The 25,499-nt window shown below is 48.3% G+C and overlaps 2 protein-coding genes across 2 annotated transcripts in view; both read right to left on the bottom strand.

Moving 5' to 3' along the window:
* Positions 1–4,196, bottom strand: part of AHCYL2 (adenosylhomocysteinase like 2) — a 101,182-nt gene extending 96,986 nt beyond the window's left edge. Inside the window, exon 1 of the mRNA XM_081879907.1 lies at positions 3,804–4,196. Coding sequence (XP_081736033.1) covers positions 3,804–4,181 — 378 coding nt within the window. The 5' untranslated portion in view covers positions 4,182–4,196. The remainder of the gene's footprint in view (positions 1–3,803) is intronic.
* Positions 4,197–18,313: 14,117 nt separating this feature from the next.
* Positions 18,314–25,499, bottom strand: part of SMO (smoothened, frizzled class receptor) — a 34,687-nt gene continuing 27,501 nt past the window's right edge. Inside the window, exons 9-12 of the mRNA XM_081879737.1 lie at positions 24,441–24,626; positions 23,211–23,359; positions 21,216–21,350; positions 18,314–19,750 (exon numbers count right to left, since the gene is read on the bottom strand). Coding sequence (XP_081735863.1) covers positions 19,104–19,750; positions 21,216–21,350; positions 23,211–23,359; positions 24,441–24,626 — 1,117 coding nt within the window. The 3' untranslated portion in view covers positions 18,314–19,103. The remainder of the gene's footprint in view (positions 19,751–21,215; positions 21,351–23,210; positions 23,360–24,440; positions 24,627–25,499) is intronic.

Genomic DNA, 25,499 nt, shown 5'->3' with positions numbered 1-25,499 from the left:
GAGAGAGAGAGAGAGAGAAAGACTCCTTCTAACACCACTCAGTTCCCAAGAAAAGGGAATGGTGATTATATTCTCTAGAACCGTTCTGTCAATTGTGGTTAAGAGCTTCATGAGTTGGGAGGGTGAGAAGGTGGATCAGGGGGCCCCATTCTTTACATTGCTCCAATTATTAAAGGGAGGAATGGGGACTCTTCACAGAACGCCTTTCTCCTGCACTTAGGCTAATTCCTCAGGAATTTCTGGGTTAGGAGGCCAGGGGGTGAAGAAACTACAAAGAATGTATTTAATTTAAAGGAACTATGAGTGGAAGAACTAGTGCAGCCTTTCCTGACCTGGTGCCCTCCATTCAGGACTCTCTGTTTAGGGAGGTTTTTAAAGTTTGATGTATTTATCATGTTTTTAATATTCTTTTGGGAGCTGCCCAGAATGGCTGGGGAAACCTAGCCAGATGGGCAGGGTATAAATAATTATTTAATTATTAACACACCCCAGCTAACATGGAGTCCAGCAGTCACAGGCTATCTTATATCAAACCCACCAACTCTGTATTGTTGACACCGACATTCAAAGCTGAACCTGGGAACCTTAATAATAATAATAATAATAATAATAATAATTTTATTGTTTATACCCTGCCCATCTAGCTGGGTTTCCCCAGCCTGTCTGGGTGGCTTCCAGCAAAATATAAAAAATAATAAAATGTCCCCTGAACAGGGCTTCAGATGTTTTTTGAAAGTTGTGTGATTCTTTATCTCCCTGACATCTGATGGGAGGGCGTTCCACAGGGAGGGCACCAACGCCAAGAAGGTCCTCTGCCTAGACTTTCTGGACGCAAAGCAGGAGCTCTGCCATCTAGCTACAAACCTTCGCAAACAGGAACATGGGGAGCTTAAAGACATTGATCCATCTAGCTTAGTATTGTCCCCCGAAGGTTTCCTTCCCAGCGTGACCTGGAGATGCCACGGGGGACAGAACCAAGGCTCTTCTGGATGCAAAGAAGATGCTCTGCCTGTGAGCCATAGCCCTTCCAAAGCAGAAACACAGGAAGGAGCCTTATATTGAGGCAGATACACTGCTCTGTCTTCCTCAGTACGGCCTACACTGACCAGCAGCAGCTCTGGAAGGTTTTAGAGCAGCCTGCACTTCATTTGTTACAAGCCACCCAGAGCAGATGGGGCAACAGAGTCAGATGGGTGGCACATAAAGAATAATAATTTTAAATTATTTTTTTTAATTATTGCACTTGCAGGGACCCAGGGGGCTGGCCTTCCCTCCTACACCTCTTAACCCAGGAGAACAAAAGCCCTGCTGAAGGAAGGGTGAAGAACAGGAAGAATTGGAACTTTTGAGCACCAGAGCCTAACAGGACGGGGCTGTGCCCACCCACACGCAAAAGAGGGAAGGATTTCCGTCATAGAATCAGCTGCAGGGTGGGTAGGGGATCGCAAACGGCCATCTAGCCTAGCCCACCCCTTGCAATGCAGGAAATCTGTCTTGCCACGGTGAGGAGAGTGTGCTGGACTTAAGATGAGGCCCACTGGGACTTGATCCTGCAGCCAGGCTCTTAGAATCATAGAATAATACAGTGGTACCTCGCAAGATGAATGCCTCGTAAGACGAAAAACTCGCAAAACGAAAGAGTTTTTCGTTTTTTGAGTTGCTTCGCAAGACGGATTTCCCTATGGGCTTGCTTCGCAAGACGAAAACGTCTTGCAAGTTTGTTTCCTTTGTCTTGCAAGTTTGTTTCCTTTTTCTTAAAACCGTACATTCACTTCGAGGAGCAACTCATAGCACGCGGTGTGGTAGCCTTTTTGGAGGTTTTTGAAGACTTTGGTGATTTTTGAAGCTCTCCCAAAGTCCGTGCTTCGCAAGACGAAAAAATCGCAAGACGAAAAAACTCGCGGAACGAATTAATTTCGTCTTGCGAGGCACCACTGTAATATTAATAATTAATTTTATTTATACCCTGCCCTCCCCGGCCAGAGCCGGGCTCAGGGCGGCTAACACCAACAAAATCACACTAAAAACATAATAGGGGGAAAAGAGAGGGGGGGAACCAATTTAAAATACAGGTTAAAATGCAATTTAAAATGCAGCCTCATTTTAAAGTACCTGATAAATCAAGACCCTAAGGGGAGGGAAACATAAGGGTCAGACCGAGTCGAAACCAAAGGCCAGGCGGAACAGCTCTGTCTTGCAGGCCCTGCGGACAGATGTCAAGTCCCGAAGGGCCCTAGTCTCTTGTGAAAGAGCGTTCCACCACGTCGGGGCCAGTACTGAAAAGGCACTGAACTGTAGAGTTAGAAGGGATAGGAAGGATCATCCAGCTGAACCCCCTGCAATATTCCAGCATTATTTATATATATATATATACGAAAGCATATATATATATATATATACATACACACACACACACATATTCCAGCATATATATATATATATTTATACATACACACACACACACACACACACATATTCCAGCATATATATATATATATTTTCCAGCATATATATATATATATATATATATTCCAGCATTGCAGGGATTTTGGCTGGATGATCCTTTCGGTCCCTTCTGACTCTACAGTTCAGTGCCTTTTCAGCACTGGCCTCGACGTGGCAGAACCAGTGGCGTAGCGTGGGTTGTCAGCACCCGGGGCAAGGCAAGTAATTTGCGGCCCCTAACCCGTGGATTTGCGCCCCCTAACCCTAACCCCCAGGTGTTGCGCCCGGTCCCCCCTGCACCCCCCACGCTACGCCACTGGGCAGAACGCTCTGTCACCAGAGATCTATATATAAAGAGGACACATTTGCCAACTTCTACTTTTAACTACGGGTCTCTATGGCGACTCTGCCCCTTAAAAAGAGGGCGTGCCGGGGGGGGAGGATACAGTATAGGACAACCCCACCTGCGGGGCAGGAACCTGCCACCTCGGCCTTATCAGCCCCACGCTCTATCCAGTTCCCTGCCTCTGGGTTGCGTTCACACACGCGCACCCAAACACGGGGCTGCGGGGGGGGGTAGGAGAGGGCGGGTCACCTTTGGTGGACCTGCCCGAGGATTAAGGCCTTTTGGGAAATGATCTATAATGAAATTAAGAAAGTCCTAAAGCGGACGTTTTCTAAGAAACCTGAGGCTTTTCTCCTGGGTATGGTCGGCCAGTTGGTGTCGAAGAAGGATAGGACGTTTTTTATGTATGCGACTACAGCAGCAAGAATTCTTCTCGCAAAGTATTGGAAGACACAAGAACTACCTACTCTGGAAGAATGGCAGACGAAGGTGACTGAATATATGGGACTGGCAGAGATGACCGGCAGAATTCGTGACCAGGGGAAAGAGACAGTGGAAGAAGACTGGAAGAAATTCAAGATATATCTTAAAAATTATTGTAAAATTGAGGAGTGCTAGACGTCGGGGAATAAGAAATAGAGAATTGCAGCTGTAACTAATAAGTTAAAGAAAAAGGATTGTAATGAAAGTGAATTAAGTAATTAATTATTGAGAGTTGCTAAAGAAATGTAAAAAATAAGGATGCAGTAAAAAATGTAAAAAATAAGGATGCAGTAAAAGGGAGGTACGGGGAAGTCGGAGAAAGAAGGTGTATGAAAACAAGATAACGGAATTATACATGTTTATATGTTTGTATGTTTATGGTTGGTTTATTTTTGGTTTTTAATTATGTGTTTGGAAAACAAATAAAAATTTATTTTTTTAAAAAAAAAGGAGAGGGCGGGGCGCCGCCTCTCCCTGGAAAGGGCCCCCCGGGGTCATCTAGCCCAACCCGCTGCAAGGGGCGAGGTACCTTCTTGACGGTGCGCGGCGCCTCGGTGACGGTGCCGTCGGGGCTGACCAGGGCCTCGCCCAGCTGCCCGCTCCCCGCGCCGCTGCTGTCGCCCCCGTCGCCGGCCAGCCGAGGCGGCGGCTGCTGCTGCTGCTGCTGCGGGGCCCGAGAGGCAGCCGGCGCGGGCTCGCTGCGCTTCATGGCCGAGGCCTGAGGCGCCTTGGCGGGGGCCGGCGGGCCGGCCTCGGCGGGCGGCTGAGGCGGCGGGTTGGGCGGCGCGGAGGCGGCCTGAGCGCAGGCCCCGGACCCCCCTCCGCCTCCTCCGGCCTTGTCCAGCGGCCCGCCGCCCAGCTCCTTCAGCTCCACGGCCGGAGGGGCCGCCACGCGCACCGACATCATCGCCGCCTCAGGACCAGGAGGAGGAAGACGACGACGACGACGGCGCCGGCGCTCGCCTCACACACTGGCGGCCCGGCGGACGCGCGCGCCCTCGCTCCCTCAGGCGAAGCCCCGCCCACTCGCCGCGCGGGGGCTCACGGGACTTGCAGTCCTCGGAGGGGAGGGGGGAGGCTGAGGGGAGGAGGACTACCGCTCCCGGCAGGCGCCGCGGGCCAAGCACGGGGTCCAATCGCGGGGCGGGGAAGGGGGCGCGCAGGGGACGCTGGGGGTTGGAGTTCTTGACCTCTCTTTCTCTCCCGCCCCCGCTTTTCCTTCCTAATCGTAGTGTTTCCCAAGCTTGTGCCTCCAGCTGTTTTTTTAAACTACAACTCCCATCATCCCTGACTAGCAAGACCAGTGGCAAGGGATGATGGGAATTGTAGTCCAAAAACAGCTTGAGGCACAAGGTTGGGAAACACTGAGTCGCGGATCTCTTTTTTTTAATATATATATAAATATTTATTAGAGTTTTTGAATACAAATGCACCAATAATAAACAATCTTACTTCTATCACAACGTAGTTTCATCACTTCTTTGGACTCCCTCACGTCTCCCGCTCCCATTTACATCGTTAAAAGGTTTTTCCAAGCAAATTATCAACTTGTTTACGATCTTATATCCACTCATTTAAGTATAATCTAGCAATTCTCCATAAAATTTATGTTTTCTTTAATCTCACTTGAGTCTGACCAAACTGCAGGAGGCAGTGGAAGACAGGAGTGCCTGGCGTGCTCTGGTCCAGGGTGTCACAAAGAGTCGGACACGACTAAACAACTAAACAACAACAACAGCAAAGTTTCAGACTCTAGGAACAAAGGCGAGCAACTCTCCTTACCTACTGGATTCAGGAAAGGCACACGATTCTTCATTCGGTGAGGGCTGGGCGGGGGAATGGCCTGTGGAACTCCTTGCCACAGGTTGCCATGGTAGCTAGCGTAAGTGAGCCTTGGGAACAGATTTGTTTTGCTTTTTTGAGACACTGATAACGCTGTATATCACCCTTTGCCAACCTGATGCCCTCCATATGTTCTGGGCAACAGCTGCCATCGTACTCTAACCCTGACCCCAGCGGCATTAGACCTCTGAAAACCAGTTGCTGGAAATTCATAGAATTGTAGAGTCATCTCTAAGGGTCATCTAGCGCAACGCCCTGCAGGAATCATAGCTAAAGAGTCCATGAGCAGTGGCCATCCAACTTCTGTTTAGAATAAGATGGAGGGCACAAGAAGAAGGGGACGACAGAGGACAAGATGGTGGGACAGTGTTCTCGAAGCGACCAGCCTGAGTCTGACCAAACTGTGGGAGGCAGTGGAAGACAGGAGGGCCTGGCGTGCTCTGGTCCATGGGGTCATGAAGAGTCAGACACAATTAAACGACTAAACCAGTGTTTCCCAACCTTGTGCCTCAAGCTGTTTTTGGACTACAATTCCCATCATCCCTTGCCACTGGTCTTGCTAGTCAGGGATGATGGGAGTTGTAGTTCAAAAAACAGCTGGAGGCACAAGCTTGGGAAACACTGGACTAAACAACAACACCCACCATCCCTGACCGTTGGTCCTGTTAGCTAGGGATGATGGGAGTTGTAGTTCCAAAACATCTGGAGGGCCAAGTTTACCTATGCGTAATATTGTAGATATTTTTATCCACATTTATTATTCTGTTTTGTGATATGCAGATGACATTGGACAACTTGGTATACATATTTGTATAACATTATTCTTGTTCATAAAACCCAATTTAAAAAATAACATCTCTCTCTCTCTCTGCCTAGAGCTCTTAATATATCTGTCTGTCAATCAATATCTCATACTCCCCCCAACATTCCTCTGATGAAAATAGGGACGTCTGTAGAAAAGACGACGACCTGGAAAAAAGAGACAATGCATGTACTTTTGTAAACCAATAAACTCTTTAATAAAAATTGTCTCTAGAAAAAAACCAGGGACCAAGATGGCTTCTGTATATCTGGGACTGTCCCAGACACTTGGAGGGTCTGGTAGCTCTGGGAGGGGGATACTGTTTCATTATTGCTCCTTTTTATTATGTATCTTCTTTGTATTGTTATTATGTGTTGTTTTTATTATGCATTTTGTGTCTTTGGCTCTCACTTCAGCTCCCAATTAAAGGCCAAAAGCGGGGTGCAGGCAGGGAGATGTCCTTGCCTCTCTTCTCTGCCCCACACATTTACAACGTGGTCTTCCCGAATCCTCCTGTAAAAGACCTTTTCAACTGAGCATTAAGCCCAGAGTCTTTTGGCCAGAATGTGGGTCCCTTCCTTATACCCAGTCTGACCCCCGGGCCATTGACATGGCCTCCCAAAGTCCTATCAAATTCCTAAGCAACTTCTCCATCTTCGTTTCTCTTACACATCTTGAACAGAAGTCAAAGCCAAAGTTTGTGGAAGCTTTTTCCGTCTCTCCATATATTTTTATGCTGCGGACCTCCCTGAGATTTATAGATGGGCGGCAGTACAGAAATTAATTACATAAAATGGTAAATAATTAAATCTCTCTATAGCTAACGGTATTTATATCTATCTGTACCTCTAGCTAGGGACGCGGGTGGTGCTGTGGGTTAAACCACAGAGCCTAGGACTTGCCGATCAGAAGGTCGGCGGTTCAAATCCCCACAACGGGGTGAGCTCCCGTTGCTCGGTCCCTGCTCCTGCCAACCTAGCAGTTTGAAAGCACGTCAAAGTGCAAGTAGATAAATAGGTACCGCTCCGGCGGGAAGGTAAACGGTGCTTCCGTGCGCTGCTCCGGTTCGCCAGAAGCGGCTTAGTCCTGCTGGCCACATGTCTCGGAAGCTGTACGCTGGCTCCCTCAGCCAGTAAAGCGAGATGAGCGCCGCAGCCCCAGAGTCGTCCGCGACTGTGCCTAATGGTCAGGGGTCCCTTTATACCTTTATACCTCTAGCTCAGGGGTAGGCAAACTAAGGCCCGGGGGCCGGATCTGGCCCAATCACCTTCTCAATCCGGCCCGCGGAAGGTCCGGGAATCAGCGTCTTTTTACATGAGTAGAATGTGCCCTTTTATTTAAAATTTGTGGGGCATAGGAATTCGTTCGTTTTTATTTTTATTTTTCAAAACATAGTCTGACCCCCCACATGGGGGTATCTGAAGAAGTGTGCATGCACACGAAAGCTCATACCTAGAACTAACTCAGTTGGTCTTTAAGGTGCTACTGGAAGGAATTTTTTTATTTTGTTTTGACCATGGCAGACCAACACGGCTACCTATCTGTAACCCCCCACATGGGCTGAGGGATGGTGGACCGACCCACGGCTGAAAAAGGTTGCTGACACCTGCGAGTCCAGCTCCTGAAGAAGGATCTGGCAATCCACTCCAGTATTCTGCCAAGAAAACTCCGTGGAGATAAAAAAGGAGAAGCTTTGAGAACAAAGTGTTTCCAAGGCATGCTCTGATTCATGGGGTCATGGAGAGTCGAACATGACTAAGACGACTAAACAACAAATACCTCTAGCTATATCTCTATCAATCTCTCTCTCTCTCTCTCTCTCGCTCATATCCCATTCTTGTCATCATCCACTGCCCTGGCTCCCACTGGAGTACAGGGTCAGGTTTAAGGTGCTGGTTTTGACCTTTAAAGCCCTATGTGGCCTTGGACCCTCATACCTATGGGACCGCCTCTCCTGGTATGTCCCATGGAGGACCTTAAGGTCCACAAATAACAACACTTTGGAGGTCCCGAGCCTCAAGGAGGTTAGATTGGTCTCAACCAGGGCCAGGGCCTTTTCAGTGCTGGCCCCTTGGTGGAATGCTCTCCCACAAGAGACTAGGGCCCTGTCGGACTTGACATCTTTCCGCAGGGCCTGCAAGACAGAGCTGTTCCACCTGGCCTTTGGTTTGGACTCGGTCTGACCCTTATGTTTCCCTCCCCTTATGGCCTTATTTGTCAGCTACTTTAAAATGAGGCTGCATTTTAAATTGCATTTTAACCTGTACAGTGGTACCTCGGGTTACATACGCTTCAGGTTACATACGCTTCAGGTTACAGACTCCGCCAACCCAGAAATATTACCTCGGGTTAAGAACTTTGCTTCAGGATGAGAACAGAAATTATGCTCCGGCGGCGCAGCAGCAGCAGCGGGAGGCCCCATTAGCTAAAGTGGTGCTTCAGGTTAAGAACAGTTTCAGGTTAAGAACGGACCTCCAGAACGAATTAAGTACTTAACCCGAGGTACCACTGTATTTTAAATTGGTCCCCCCCCCCCTTTTAACTACTATTATGTTTTTACTGTGATTTTATTGGTGTTAGCCACCCTGAGCCCGGCTCTGGCCTGGGAGGGCGGGGTATAAATAAATATTCCTATTCTTATTCTTATTATTCAGACAGACTCCACCACCACAACCCACAGCCTCCATCATAATCCAATCGCACCAGAGATTCTGGAAAGTGAGGGGAAATCTGTGGATTAGTTCTAATCTGTGGATTAGAAGCAGAACCGCAGGCACTCAACATCCCACCTCCCAGGCAGGTGACTCACAAGGGCTTATGGCGCAGTTCCGTGGCAGCAGAGGAGCAGCATCTTTAGCGGAAAACCCTCCCCGTGGCTTCTGCTTCACAGATATTTGTCTAGCAATGCGTCCGTTCCTTCACACCCACATCTCTCTCTCTCACACAGGCAGCTCTGCCAAGCGAAGGCGCAGGAAGGAAAGTTCAGACATCAGTGGAGAAAAACATGCGCAGGTGGAGAGAGGCTTGTGGCATGTGGGCAAGCCCACCGGTCTGGGAGAAACTATGGCCCCTCTTTGCACAGCCACAATGTGCCAAGGGAAAGGGTTGTTGTAAACAAAAATCCTTTTCCCCCTTATGGGGTATCCAAGAGCCCATATAGAGTCCTTACGTAGGTTCCCTATTGGTAGGAGAAAATAACAGAGGCCAAGCAGAGAATATTGAGAAGCAAAGCAGCTAGTAAGCCTGATCTTTATTGATCTGTTGCAACAGGGTCCTCACTCACCACACAAAGGAAGGAGGAGGAAGCCAGAACAATGGTGCGTAAGGCCTTATATAGACATTTTAAATTCCCTGCCCTGGAGCTCCAGACCACCCCTCCATACATCATACATACATCACAGAAGGGGTGTAACCTAAGACTACCCCCCAGATACATCATACCTACATCACAGAAAAGGCGGTCTACAGCAGAAATCTGAGTGCGTTTTTATCTCGTCTGACAGGTTACCTGTTTAATGGTCACTTGATTGGATTGCCTGAGGAGCCTGGCCAGTCTTTTGTAATGATAAATACTTACGTAGTTCCTGAGCCAGGTCACAGGCTCACACCCTATTCATAGACAATGAATAATGGGGAGGCTTTTCCATTTTCCTTTGTTGTTTTTTTAATAATTTTTATTAATTTTTCAACACAAATATACAATCTTATCGAAATTTCCACAGTTTTAGTTCTGTTTGGACTTCCTTCGGCTTCTCTGACAATCATCCATATTTATCTCTCAATTACGCATTTCTTCTGTTGATATTGCCATTAAACTTCTCTCCAACTTCTATTTCTTTTTAACAATATATCTCAGCTTTTACAGTGCTTCTTGAAACCCCACTAGCGTTGTTTGCACATCACAGATTCTTTTTAGATATTCAACAAATTTCCCCCAGTCCTTGATGAACTTTTGGTCTCGAAGATATCTGATTTTCCCAGTTAAGTCTGTCCAGTTCTGCATAGTCTGTCAGCTTCAGTCTTTTCCATTTTCCTTTGACCTTGCATTTGGTCAGTTTGGGAATAAAAAATGGTTTCAGGTTAGTCTTTCTGTGCTGATCTATGTATGTGCTTGGTTGGTGCACTTATGAACATTTAACATATATCTAAGACCTAAAAAAAAAAAAAAAAAAGGCAGAGACACCACCTTGCCAACAAAGGTCCGTATAGTTCAAGCTATGGTTTTCTCAGTAGTGATATATGGAAGTGAAAGCTGGACCATCAAGAAGGCTGATCGCTGAAGAATTGATGCTTTTGAATTCTGGTGCTGGAGGAGACTCTTGAGAGTCCCATGGACTGCAAGAAGATCCAACCGATCCATTCTGAAGGAAATCAGCCCTGAGTGCTCACTGGAAGGACAGATCCTGAAGCTGAGGCTCCAAGACTTTGGCCACCTCATGAGAAGAGAAGACTCCCTGGAAAAGACCCTGATGTTGGGAAAGATGGAGGGCACAAGAAGAAGGGACGACAAAGGAGGAGATGGTTGGATAATGTTCTCGAAGCTATGAGCATGAGTTTGACCAAACTGCGGGAGGCAGTGGAAGACAGGAGTGCCTGGCGTGCTCTGGTCCAGGGGGTCACAAAGAGCTGGACACGACTAAACGATTAAACAACAACAACAAGACCTCAAAATTCCTATCACAGGGTCAGGCAAGGGAAACAGGAGTGGTCGAGGGGATGGAGCGACTCGGCTATGAGGAAAGGGCACAGCACTGGGGGGCTTTTCGCTTAGACCACTGATGGCCAAACTTGACCCTCAAGTTGTTTTGGGACTACAGTTCCCATCATCCGTGGTCCTGTTAGCTAGGGATGATGGGAGGTGCAGTCCCAAAACAGCTGGAGGGCCAAGTTTGGCCATCACAGGCTTAGACAAAAGAGAAGTCTGCAACATGGTGCATTGCATGGAGGCAGCAAGAGAGAGCAGCTTCGCATGGACATCCATCGAATTTTACTATACGTTCTGCCGAAGCAAGAATGTGGACCTCCAAGGAAGTGGGATGTTGAGAGATTCTCAGGGCAGAGAAAAGAAAGTCCTTCACACAGGTGCAGTGTTGAAACTATGGAACTCCCTTCCACTGGAGACAGGGATGGCCACCAACTTGGACACTTTTAGAAGAGGATTGTCATACTCAGGTTTTGCTTGCGAGTTCTGCAGGCATCCAGAGAACAAAATGCTTTACTAGATAGCCTCTTTTTGTGTCCTTATTATTCCGTATTGCTTCTGCAGTCTCTAACTTTTTTTGCATTTGCCTATTGCGGTCTGCCTTCCTATCTTATGTGAGTGGGCAGTACATACGTATTTGTGCAAATAAATAAATTAGTGTGTCCACACTGTATGAAACTTACAACTACTGGACCTCGGCCTTCAGTACAGTGGTACCTCAGGTTACACACGCTTCAGGTTACATACGCTTCAGGTTACAGACTCCGCTAACCCAGAAATAATGCTTCAGGTTAAGAACTTTGCTTCAGGATGAGAACAGAAATAGGGCTCCGGTGGCACGGTGGCAGCAGGAGGCCCCATTAGCTAAAGTGGTGCTTCATGTTAAGAACAATTTCAGGTTAAGTACGGACCTCCAGAACGAATTAAGTACTTAACCTGAGGTACCACTGTACTTAGCAAAGCTGGGCTAACAGTGTTAAGTTGTGGGTGAACATATCAGACGACACAGCGATTCTTCAAACAGCTCTTGTTTATTCACAGGCCAGAACTGAACTGAAGGGTTCAGCCAACCTGCTTATATAGGGCTCCACTACAACGCAACTGTAACAACTTTCTGCAACTATCCAATCACTGAACGTCACTTTCAATCCCTTATTTGCATATGTGGACCTGAGTGAAAACTATCTGCGGTATCCCCCTGCTGGCCCAGGGTGAGAACTTCAGTACATAACAAACAGCACCTCAAGGAGGCAAAAGGTGCCTTGTAATTAGTTGGGTTACTTGTCCATCTATTCCATTGTTGCCAGCACTGAGTCCTTCCCATGTTTTTTGCTTCCCTTCGCAACAGCAACTCTTGAGCCGTGCAAGCCAGATGTCAAGGCGTGACTCTTCCTGCATTTGGCCTGTGGGCACAAATTCTCATGAGAACTCGTGTCGGCTGCGTCTGCACCTACAGCTTGTTAGTACGCCTTGCACCGGTTCCTTAGCGTTAGCCAATGTGCTGAGCTCCAGCTGTTGCCAGATCACAACACACACAGAATCAGAGATTCGTAGAGTTGGAATCATAGACCCCGAGGATAAACCCGTCCAACCCTCTGCAAAACAACTCAGATTATTATTTGTAGGGCAGTTATTATTTTTTCAGGAAAAATTATAGCCCCAGAGGGGGGGATTGTGAATAGGAATTCTAAGGTCTCATATGTTCATAAATTTACAAGGCAAACACATACATAAGTATATAAACCACGTGTCTGAAATCGTACAGGAGAGCAATCCTGAAACCATGTTGACTCTCCCAAATTGACCTCAACTGTTTCTCTGCAAGGAGGAAGGAAATGGGGAAACCTCCCCATTGTCTCTTTGCTCACAAATCCTGTCTTAAGGGCGTATCTGTGTATGAACAGGGTGAGCCTGTGACCTGGATTCAGGAACTGAGTATTTACCATCACAAAAGGATGGCCAGAATGCCTGGGTAAAAGCAATCAGTGACCATTATCAGGTATCCTGTTAGGCAGGATTCTGCTGTAGACCGCATCCTTCTGTGATGTATGTATGATGTTTCTGGGGGTGGTCTTGGGCTACAGGGTGGGCAATTTCAAAAGTCTCTATAAGGGCTTGCGCACCATTGTTCGGGGTTCCTCCTCCCTCCTGCGTGTGGTGAGTGAGGACCCTGTTGCAACAGTTTAATACAGATCAGGCTTACTAGCTGCTTTGCTTCTCAATATTCTCTGGTTGGCCTCTTGTTATTTTCTCCTCCCGATAGAGAACTTACATAAGGACTCTGCAAGGGTTCTTGGGTACCCCATAAGGGAAAAGGAGCAGCCTTTGATTATAACACAACTGCAACCTTGGCGTTCATCAGCACCACGCACGAACCAGCCGAGCTATCCAGGCTGCTAACATCATCAATTCATCCATTCAAAGTGTTGGTGCTGACCTTTAAAGCCCTAAACGGCCTTGGTCCAGTATCCCTGAAGGAGCGTCTCCACCCCCATAGTTCAGCCCGGACACTGAGGTCCAGCTCCGAGGGCCTTCTGGCGGTTCCCTTGCTGCGAGAAGTGAGGTTACAGGGAACCAGGCAGAGGGCCTTCTCGGTGGTGGTGCCCGCCCTGTGGAATGCCCTTCCATCAGATGTCAAAGAGAAAAACAACTACCAGACTTTTAGAAGACATCGGAAGGCAGCCCTGTTTAGGGAAGCTTTTAATGTTTAATAGGTCATTGTATTTTAATATTCTGTTGGAAGCCACCCAGAGTGGCTGGGGAAACCTGGCCAGATGGGTGGGGTATAAATAATAAATTATTATTGTTACTATTATTATTGCCATCAGTCACATTGGCTGCGGCCGACTGGAGCTGCAGGCCAGCCACATCTGCGGACAGCAGCACGTTGTCCACCCCAAAAGACCCACTGTCTTAAGCCCCCAAGTCACTCTCACGTGACCCTGTCGTCTGCTTGTCTTTGCCACTGCAAACCTTCTGCCTCTGATTCCTGCACCAATAATTGCCAGATCTGCACAGTGGTCATGAATGCAGCTCACGAACGGTCCATGTAGTCTGAAGGCAACTAATTGCCCCCTGTGGAATAGGTACGCGGGTGGAGCTGTGAGTTAAACCATAGAGCCTAGGGCTTGCCGATCAGAAGCTTGGCGGTTTGAATCCCCACACGGGGTGAGCTTCCGTTGCTCGGTCCCTGCTCCTGCCAACCTAGCAGTTCGAAAGCACGTCAAAGTGCAAGTAGATAAGTAGGTACTGCTATGGCGGGAAGGTAAACGGCGTTTCCATGCGCTGCTCTGGTTCGCCAGAAGCAGCTTAGTCATGCTGGCCACATGACCCGGAAGCTGTACGCCGGCTCCCTCGGCCAATAAAGCGAGATGAGCGCCGCAACCCCAGAGTCGGCCACGTCTGGACCTAATGGTCAGGGGTCCCTTTACCTTTTAAGAGGGTGGAACTGCTTTGAAAATACATCCAGTTCCTTGCTCTGGAAGGAGGAAAGCAGCTAAATTCAGCTCCGCAGTGCCACCTGCCGGCAGAAACCCCACAAGGAATATCTCCCCTTTTCTCTCTCTTCCCAGCCTTACAATTCTAGGAATCCAGAAAGCTGACCATCGCTCCATCCTGCCCAGCGATGTCTACACTGGGGACTGAACCTTCTATATGCAAAGCAGTCGCTCTAATACTGAACTACAGTGGTGCCTCGCAAGACGAAATTAATCCGTTCCGCGAGTCTCTTCGTCTAGCGTTTTTTTCGTCTTGCAAAGCACGACCATTGACGGCTTAGCAGATTAGCGCTATTAGCAGCTTATCGGATAAGCAGATAAGCGGCTTAGCGGCTTAGAAAAAGGGGGGGAAAGGAAAAAAAACCCGCAGGAACTCGCAAGACATTTTCGTCTTGCGAAGCAAGCCCATAGGAAATTAGTTTTGCGAAGCACCTCCAAAACAGAAAACCCTTTCGTCTAGCGGGTTTTCCGTCTTGCGGGGCACCACTGTATGTCCCTTTCTAGAATTCTTCTATTGTTGAAAGAAAAGCTCTTGAGATTGTAAAGCTACCAGATTTCTTCCAATGAATCCGGGGACACTTCAAATAAATAAATAAATACTACACATTGGGGACGTTGATGCTGCAGCGATGGCGATTTGCTTCCTTGATCTCAGCCGCCACATTCCCCCTTCCTCTAAGGCTTCTATCTCCTTTCTCCATGAGCCTGGGCAACCCCTGAGTTGTGGGTTCTTCGGCGGTGGTGGTGGGGAAGCAGTGCGCAGTGGGTGAGGCATGGAAGGCGGAGAAGGAGGGCCGAGAGCGGCGGCTGTGGCGAGGCTCGGGCAGCGCAATGCCTCCCTTCCCATCAGAGCAGCCCCAATCCCATTCCTACTTGTGTGCAAGCATACACAAATCAACTGGAATATAAAACAGTAAATATTTATTTGACGGCTGCGTATTGAAAATATACGATTTCTTCCTTTTCTCCGCCAGATACTTGGTTGCTTACAATGTACAGGTCTTGTCTTAACCCTACCCAAGTTCAGTAGCCTAGACTAGGACTTAAAAAAATACAGCACAGATCAACCTTCTGGCCTGGGGACTACAAACACCACCCCAACCCACTCCATCAGAACATCAGCCATATTGGTGGGAATGACATTTATAAAGCAAGCTGTGATGCCCCAACAGCAGTTCGTTCTTGACTGTAAGGTCCTTGGGGGCAGAGACCAGTTTTCTTCTCCATTCTTTGCTGTACATGTCACAATCAATACCTTTTGGTCCTCCCCCTCCGTCCGTCAACTGCCACAAAAGCAAGATGAAACACACTCCTCTTTTTTTCAGTTGTGCATCTCGGATGAACAAAACTCTTTTTGTGCTGATTCAAATCCCATCCACTCGAAATACTGTACCCCAGAACTTTTAAATTCCTTTGTTTGAAAGAGCTGGCAGCTTCACACCGTTTAACAAATGGCCTGGTTTTCTGAGGACGGGTGTCACAGAATTGTAGAGCTAGTCTAACTGCTTGCAATGCAACGATCGCAGCTGAATCGCCAAAGCACAATTAATTTTCTCCCAAATTCCGATCAGCGTGTTAAGCATAGGTACCCTTAACTTAGATCATGGGTAGTCAAACTAAGGCCCGGGGGCCGGATCTGGCCCAATCGCCTTCTCAATCCGGCCCGCGGGCAGTCCGGGAATCAGCGTGTTTTTACATGAGTAGAATGTGTCCTTTTATTTAAAATGCACCTCTGGGTTATTTGTGGGGCATAGGAATTCATTCATATTTTTTTTTCAAAAATATAGTCTGGCCCCCCACAAGGTCTGAGGGACAGTGGACCCTGCTGAAAAATTTGCTCACCCCTGATTTAGAATAACTAGAATAAAGATGGGCCAGTTAAGACATTCCCAGAAATCAAGGCTCATAGTGGTAAGAATAAGCCACAGTGACCATAATTCACTGATTCTCTTCTTCCCCACTCCACATTAGAGGCAGAAGGAAAACTTGCACCTCTGGTTTGCAGCTAACGAGCTTACCAACAGTGACCAAACGTGGCTTGGGCAAGCCATTGTTTCCTCTCCAACCAGGATCTGAAATCGTATTTCAACCCTTGCTTTCAGAACCATGGTTTGCACAAACCAGAGTTTGCTGCATTTCAAGGAAACTGGGGGAGGGGGGGCAAGAGGAAGAGAGCAAGCCAATGCCAGTGAATTAGATCACTGAATTAAAATGCATTCGGTTAGGATCCTGCACTGTCGGGGGGCTTGGACTAGATGGCCCCTGCCAACGCTACAATTCTTTGATTCTGTAAGGAATTAAGATACCAGGGCTGTGAATTCTATACACATTTTCCTAGGAATAAATCCCATTCAACTCAAAGGGGCTTACTTCTGAGTAACCATGCCTAAGATTGCACTGGTTGATCTTTTTAACAAGATCTAGGGCTTGGTTGCGTACCGAGTCTCTCTTAGATCAATGGGGATTACCGTGGACGCTCGGGTTGCGAATGTGATCTGTGCGGGAAGCACATTCGCAACCCACAGTGCCGCGCAGGTTGCAATTCGGCGCTTCTGCGCATGTGCAAAGCGCAGGACTGTGGCCTTCAACAGAGGTAATTTCCCCCCTTGTAGCTCAACCTTCGCCCCTCAAAAACCCTTAGCAGGCAGTCCTTCAGGGACTGCTCCAATTGCTATTTATATTTTAAATTTGTATTCCCCCCCAGTCAACCTTTTCTTCCCTCACAGGTGATTCCCAGGCAGTCTCCCATCCAGACACTGACCAGCCCCACACCTGCTTAGCTTCAGCATGGGGGGGGGACCCTCAGGCCATGCACCCTGGGACTAGGAGACAAAAGGCATTATTTCTTCAACTAGGGACTGCTGGGTAGCGTTTTTCTCTTTTAAAATTCATTTCCTATGAAAAGGCTACGAAGTCTAAGCTCTGACACTATTAAACAAAAACTCACCTCTGCGCTTTATACGTCAATATGTTAACGAACGGCATGAAATTAAAAAAAAGAGCAGCAGAAATATTTCTATGTGTTACCAGAGCGGCGTTGCTCCCCCAAACTCTCCTTATCCAACGGGACGTTTGTGTTTACAGTGGTGCCCCGCAAGACGAATGCCTCGCAAGACGGAAAACCCGCTAGACGAAAGGGTTTTCCGTTTTGGAGGTGCTTCACAAAACGAATTTCCTATGGGCTTGCTTCACAAGACGAAAATGTCTTGCGAGTTCCTGCGGTTTTTTTTTCCTCCCCCCCCCCTTTTCTAAGCTGCTAAGCCGCTTATCTGCTTATCCGCTAAGCCGCTAAAAGCCGCTAATAGCGCTAAGCCGTCAATGGGCTTGCTTCGCAAGACGAAAAAACCGCTAGACGAAGAGACTCGCGGAACGGATTAATTTCGTCTTGCGAGGCACCACTGTACTTAATACATCCTTGTTGCGAGACCAAAATGGGCCTTCGATACAAATGACGAAAATCAAGACTACAACTCCCAACAGGCAATACGGAGGTGGCACGCACTGCATGCTGGAATGCTTAGTCTTCCCAAGCAGCCCTAGACTTCTGATTCCTCCTTTCTATGGGGAATGTTCTCAGAGTAGGGTGAATCCCATTGGAAGGATCACACAAAGTGGTCCTACAGAGGAGAGCTGGGGATCCTGTTCCCGCGCCCCCCCCCCGATACTGCTGCACTACAACTCCCATCATCCCTGTGCTGCAGGGGATGATGGGAATTGGAGTCCAGGAAGCTACAGCTTCCCCCAGCCCTGTTGGAAGGAGTTGGTCCAGGCCTGCAACCTCCAGACTGGAGACTCTCCAGGGATTCAACCTGTAATAGCCGATATCCAAGGGCTCTGGCACAGATTTGCAGCCCTGCTTTACGCATGAATCCGTCAACAAGGCGCAAATATACCCAAACCCATCCATGCAGCAAGCTGTGCTCCTTCTTGTCCAATCAATATTCTTCTCCCTTGTGACACCTATTTGCCAAACATCAAATGTGCAAGGCAAAAGCTGGTTCTCCAAAGCATGGGTCCTACACCAGGGTGGAGGAATTCAGGCCTGGGGTCTGAATCTGGCCCTGAAGACCTCTACATCTGACCCTCAGATCTGTCCCCAGGCCTCAAGGCCAGCCCCACTCCTGGCGTGTTTATGGGCGGCCAGAACATGTCACTGAACTCTAACAATGATGCTCGGCCTACTGTACAAAGGCGAAATTTGTTGCTGCGCCCATTTTTGCCACTGGCTCCACCCACCGCTGTCATGTGACCCCCGGGAAAGAACGAGGTGGGAAAGGTTCTTCAGCTACAAGATCAGAACGGATCCCTACCGCCCTTCCTTCTGGCCCCGCAATAAACCACACGGCCCTCCCCGCTCTGCACCCACCTCACAAAAACCAGTGCGCCCACTAAGAGGAGGGAGGGAGCGTTCACACACACACCGCCAACGGGGAAGAGACCCTGCATCTACTTCAGGACAGCGCCAATTGGCAAGCCCTGAAGAGGTTCTGTTTGGAAGTGCAGGGAGAAGACTTGAGGACCCTCTCTAACATCTTGCCCGACAGGAACTGCGGCCGTCGCTGCTCAAAAACCCTCCCTTGCCCTCGATAAATATCCCGCAAGATCCATGCAGCTCCTGCAGGATCCATGCTGCGGAAGAAGCATTCAGCGATCTCCATCTCAGGAGATCCGTCTGTTTTCCTAAGCAGACGGCGAGGCAACGGCAGACGCGTTGGGACGTGCAAGATTTCGCCTGGAGGGAGGAAGGGAAGGGAAGAAAGGAAAGCTTTTGCACCAAAGTCTGAAACAAGAGCTCAAAGAAAACCGTCTTGTTATCTCAGCAGGGAAAATATAGCTCTTCCTAGCGGGGCAAAAACCCAGGAGTCCGTTTCTGGTGGGGGCAGAAGTTGGGAACGTCCGCTTCTCCCATCATGGCTGCTCTACAACCAAATAAACCTCTTCTCCCTCGTCCCCCCAAAGTCCTCTGGAAAGGGCCTTTCCAAAATCCTAAAAATCCGAATCGAGGTCCAGCAATTCCGCATCCATGAGGTTTGTCCGGGAGTGCATAGGGGCTGGCAGCTCCCCTCGCCGTCCCTGGGCCTGCGGAGCCCTGCGCGGGGTGCCGGTCAGAAAGGCAGGCCCCGGGGCCACGCTCCGGGGTGGTGGCTGGGGGAAGCTGCCGCGAGGCAGAGGCTGCCGCCATCCCGGGAAGAACCAAGCGCCGCTTCCGGGTCCTGCCTCCTCCACGGGGCCGTTATCCGGGCAGAAGGGGTGGGTGACGGGAGGCAGGGCGGCGCTGTTCCGCCGGCAGCCGAGGGCCGACGGGTGCTCTGGGGGCGGCCCCCTGGAAAAAGGGTCCTCCTGGGGCAGGGCCGCGGGGCGCCAGGCCGGGTAGGCCCTGGGCGCAAGGACGTCATTCAGGGCCTGAGCCTCCCTGGCGCTCGCGACGAAGCACTTGGTCTTGGGGAGCTGGGGGAGGCGGGGGACGGAGCTGAGGCGCTGTGGGGTGAAGGGGTCCAGGTCGTAGGCGGGCCCCATGGGGCAGACCTCCTTCTTCTTCCGCCGCTTTTTCTTCTTGCGGCTCAGCTTCTTCTCCCGCCGGGGGGACAGCTCGGTTTCCACCAGCCACAAGTTGGCTCGCTCCTCGGGGGGCACTGTGTGGGTGGGCAAAGGAAGGGCAGAGGCGATGGTTAGGGGGGTACGGGACCTCCGTCAGAAGCCCCCCACCCCAGCGCACACACCCCCAAAACTCCAAATCGCTGCTTGCTTCGAGATGGCTGATTCGTTTCACGGCACTCCCAGGCCGAACCAAACATTCAAAGCGCTGTGGAGGCACATGAAACCATCATGGCTTCCCCCTGCAAAGGATTCTGGGAGCTGGGGGTTTGCTAAGGGCGCTGGAAGTTATGAGGAAACTCCCCGCCCCACTGTTCTCCTTAAAGGTAAAAACGGTAAAGGGACCCCTGACCGTTAGGTCCAGTCGCGGACGACTCTGGGGTTGCGGCGCTCCCGGGGCATGTGGCCAGCATGACGAAGCCGCTTCTGGCGAACCAGAGCAGCGCACAGAAACGCTGGTGTGCTTTCGAACTGCTAGTTTGGCAGGAGCAGGGACCGAGCAACGGAAGCTCACCCCGTCGCGGGGATTAGAACCGCTGACCTTCTGATTGGCAAGTCCTAGGCTCTGTGGTTTAACCCACAGCGCCACCAGCGTCCCAGTGCCAGATTTACGTATGAGCTAAACAAGCTATAGCTTAGGGCCCCACTCTCTTGGGGCCCCCCAAAAAAATTAAAGGAAAAAAAACCTGGATGTACATTTCTAAAATATTAAAAAGGTAAAGGTGAAGCACCCCAGACAGTTATGTCCAGTCGCAAACGACTCTGGGGTTGCGGCGCTCATCTCGCTTTACTGGCCGAGGGAGCCGGCGTGCAGCTTCCGGGTCATGTGGCCAGCATGACTAAGCCACTTCTGGCGAACCAGAGCAGCGCACGGAAGCACTGTTTACCTTCCCGCCGGAGCGGTACCTATTTATCTACTTGCACTTTGACATGCTTTCGGACTGCTAGGTGGGCAAGAGCAGAGACCGAGCAACGGGAGCTCACCCCATCGTGGGGATTCGAACCGTCGACCTTCTGATCAGCAAGCTCTAGGCTCTGTGGTTTAACCCACAGCGCCACATGCGTCCCTACCATTCTCCTTACGGAGCTACAATTCCCGGAGAAGAGGAGGGATTGATTGTTGAACAACTCTGGGAATCGAAGGGAAGGCCACATTCATAGCATACATTTCAAGGGCTGGTATACTGCTTGAAACCGTCATGGCTTCACCCCCAAAGGATTCTGGGAGCTGGGTGAAGGGCACTGAGAGTTGTAAGCTCCCCTCACTGAACTACAATTCCCAGAGCTCCCTGTGAAGAATAGGGTTTGGTTGTGAAACCACTCAGATCAAAAATTACAGTTTAGGCCAGGAAACATCAGGGAAATGTCATAAACTACCATGTGAAACGCAGCCATAGACACCCAGTATTATTATTATTTTTGTAATGTTATCGTTGCTTCCCTTGCTCGTCTATACACCAAATAGAATATTATTGAAAGAAAGAAGAAAAGAAGCAGAATTACCTGGCGTCGCTACCGGAGTGACCGAGACATCCTGAGACAAAATGGCTCCCCTCCTGGCTACCATCTTGGTCACATGCTGGGCCCAAGCAGAGGACACATCTCCCGATGGCTCATTGATATCGAAAACCAAACCAGCTGGGGGAAAAAATTGTAATGATGTACAGTGGTGCCCCGCAAGACGAACGCCTCGCAAGGCGGAAAACCCGATAGACGAAAGGGTTTTCCGTTTTGGAGGCGCTTTGCAAAACGAATTTCCCTATGGGCTTGCTTCGCAAGACGAAAATGTCTTGCGAGTTCCTGCAGGGTTTTTTTTCCTTTTTCCCCCCTTTTCCTAAGCCCTAAGCCGCTTATCAGCTGATCCGCTAAAAGCCGCTAAACCGCTAATAGCGCTAATCCGCTAAGCTGTCAATGGGCTTTCTTCGCAAGACGAAAAAAACGCTATACGAAGAGCCTCACGGAACGGATTAATTTCGTCTTGCGAGGCACCACTGTATACAGATAAAAGGGGGAAGGGGAGAACATTTCAAACAATGAGTTTTTCAAAGCCTGCATCCCCTCAGAATTATCTCAGCTTGGCCAACGTTTGCCCACTGTGGTGGGACGGCTGGGTTGCATTCAGTTATGATATTTCTTCTAATCTGTGTTTGTTAATTGTTAATACATACTGTGGTGAACCACACTGGGCACAATTTTGTGGGAGAATGATAAAAATAAACGGCATTTTTTTAAAAAAGCAAGGAAATAGTCATGTTGAAGGTAGGAACATTCAAAGGGGTCAGGAATTGTAACCCAGCTCAAACAATGCAATTATGCAGAATTTCCCCACGACAAAACGTAAAAATAAGACATTTATATTCCACCAAGAGTCCGTTTCTTTAAATATGACATAACTTAAATGTATGCAATACCCCCAGAGATGGAAAGAAGATAAAACTCTCGACAAGAGATGAATGGTTGATGAAGATGACTTTAATGACAGATGTTTTAATGTATTTTTAATCTTTCGTTGGAAGCTGCCCAGAGTGGCTGGGGAAACCCAGCCAGATGGGCGGGATAGAAATATTATTATTATTATTATTATTATTATTTGCCGAAATGGCAAAAATGACCGGGAAAATCAGAAAATCAGAAACCAGGAAGATAGAAACTTTAACAAGGAATGAGGAAAAATTACAATTTACTTAAGAGAACACTGTAAACAGCTAAAAGCTTTTGGCAGGATTTGAGTAACGCTTGTAATGTATTACAAGGTAAAAATGGACTATCTTAAGAAAAATAGAGAAAAAATATGATGCAGTAGAAAAAGTTTGATAATGGAAACCATGGAGGGATAGAGGGAAGTCTAAGGATTCAGGGAATCCTAAATGTTGATGATGATGATTAATGTGTGAATTCAAATGTATAGTGTAAAATTGAATAAAAATTATTTAAAATAAAATAAATGTATGCAATACCAACATCACATTCAAGTGAAGGGATCCCGTTCTCAACCAGAGGTACAGTGGTGCCCCGCAAGACGAACGCCTCGCAAGACGGAAAACCCGCTAGACGAAAGGGTTTTCCGTTTGGAGGCGCTTCGCAAAACAAATTTCCCTATGGGCTTGCTTCGCAAGACGAAATGTCTTGCGAGTTCCTGCGGGTTTCCCCCCCTTTCCCCCCCTTTTCCTAAGCCGCTAAGCCGCTTATCAGCTGTTCCGCTGATAAGCCGCTTAACAGCTGATCACTAAAAGCCGCTAAACCGCTAATAGCACTAATCCGCTAAGCTGTCAATGGTCTTGCTTCGCAAGATGAAAAAACCGCTATACGAAGAGCCTCACGGAACGGATTAATTTCGTCTTGCGAGGCACCACTGTATAGCATATATTCAACACAAAAAACAACGCCAATTTTTGGGGGGACAAAGGGCAGCTGGACATATCAAGGGCCCCATAACTTTCAGTAGCTGAGGGCTGGCATGGAGCCCCAAAGCACCCCCTTCCCTGTGGACATACGTACCAACCGGCCCCTCGTGCGAGACAGTCCGCAAGCTGAAGGAGAGCTCTTGGTTGGGGTTGTGCTGAAGCTCTTTGCGCCGGGAAAAGGCCTTGGCGATCATCTTACTCTTTTTTAGCCTCTTGGGCTCGTTGCTGCTCTGGCCAGTCAGCCTGCAGGAGCAGGAGGGAATTTATTTATTTCATACAATTTAAACGCCGCTTGATCGAGGGGGAAACATACCAAAAAACCCTCCAAGCAGTTTACCCCCCCCAAAAAGGAATAAAATCACCCCTAAGAAAAAGCAGCAGCGATAATCTAAAACATTCGAAAAGTTAAAAACTGGGGAAATAAAAACGCAGCTCCCTTTAATGATTGGATTGAAGATACGTGCAAATTTGCTACGCACAAACAAGTTGTGTACAAATGTAGACTTGCCATGGTGAAATTTAACAATATTTGGTATTCATTTTTATAGATACCATATTAGATTAAGGTCTGGTTAACAACAATAATGATAATAATAATGATGATGATGATAATAATAATAATAATAATAATAATAATAATAATAATTTTATTTATATCCCGCCCTCCCCAGCCGAAGCCAGGCTCAGAGTGGCTAACAACAGTAAAATAATACAGCATTCTAAAATCAATTCATTATAAAATCAGTTCAAATCAAATATAAAGTCCCCCTTTTTTGTAATGTGCACAGTCTCTTTTTTTGTTTCGTTTTCTACATATATACTATTTCTCGTTTCTTAGTTTTTGTGCACTTGTATTTTTGTCCTTTTTATTTTTCAATAAATAATTTAAAATTTAAAAAACCAGACTTAAAAAAAAAGATTGAAATGCATCTCAAATTTCTAAAGTGCTGGGCAGGTAATTTTTGTCTAACCCAGCCTTTCTCAACCTGTGGGTCACCAGATGTTGTTGAACTACAACTCCCATCACCCCTACCTAGCAAGGCCAGAGCTCAGGGATGATGGGAGATGTAGTCCAACAACATCCGGGGACCCACAGGTTGAGAACCACAAAAATGGTTTCAGCGGATACCGAAAAGAGTGCCAATCGTTCCAAAGTTTAGCTGCTGACACACTAAAATATCGAGTTCTTACAAATGGTTTATTATGTAACGGTCAGTATCGCCGGGTCAGCCGGAAGCCTGGGGCTCTGGTGCCTGGAATCCGCAGGATGGGCTCAAAATTTAAATCCCGGCTTCTTCCAAGGCTGGCTGCGCCCAGCTCTTACCTGCCCCAGGTGCGCTTCCAGATAAGGAGGGTAGCTTTGGTCCACACCCAGGTGCTCATGGAAATCCCCGTCCCAAACATGGCAAAGAGATTGATCTTCTCCACCAACAGGCTGGGGCGGTTCTTGATCTCGCAGTCAGGGATGGGTTTGTTGGTCTGCGTGGCGATTGTCACGTTGGCCTCACATCTGTGGGGGGCAAGAGCGGAGATGAAACTTGGGGGGGGGGGCAGAATATTATTACGAGATACTATTGATCTATGGGCTACGTATAAAATGAGGCCGCATTGTAAATTGCGTTTTAACCTGTATTTTAAATTGGGTTTTTTCCCCTATTATGTTTTTGCTGTAATTTTACTGGTGTTAGCCACCCTGAGCCTGGCTCTGGCCGGGGAGGGCGGGGTATAAAAAAATTATTATTATTATTGTTGTTGTTGTTGTTGTTTTGTTTGTTGCCCGCCCTTTCCTCTAAGGTGCCAGAGAGGGTTACCGAATTGAAAGCAACATTAAAAAGAGTTCAAAACAACTTACAATAATAAAAATGAAATAAAGGACCCCTGACCGTTAAGTCCAGTCGAAGACGACTCTGGGGTTGCGGCGCTCATCTCGCTTTACTGGCCAAGGGAGCCGATGTTTGTCCACAGACAGTTTTTCCGGGTCATGTGGCCAGCATGACTAAGCCGCTTCTGGCGAAGGAGAGCAGCGCACGGAAACGCCATTTACCTTCCCGCCAGAACGGTACCTATTTATCTACTTGCACTGGTGTGCTTTTAAACTGCTAGGTTGGCAGGAGCTGGGACTGAGCAACGGGAGATCACCCCGTCACGGGGATTCGAACCACTAACCTTCTGAATGGCAAGCCCAAGGGGCTCAGTGGTGTAGACCACAGCTGTAAAACATACACCTCAAGTGTTAAAAGCCGGGGTACACAGGGGGAAGGAACCTCAGATCTCCAAACAGCTATCTGAATTTGAAGAGATGTTAGGAGATTGCAACTGCAAGGTGAAGGTTGCAATCCTAACCACGCAGACCTGGGAGTAAGTGCTACTGGATTCAATAGGA

The sequence above is a fragment of the Podarcis erhardii genome (genome assembly GCF_964252035.2).
Source record: "Podarcis erhardii genome assembly, chromosome: 10".
Lineage (NCBI taxonomy): Eukaryota > Metazoa > Chordata > Lepidosauria > Squamata > Lacertidae > Podarcis > Podarcis erhardii.
Note: the sequence above shows the minus strand (reverse complement) of the source record. Positions and strands in the feature narration are given on the sequence as shown.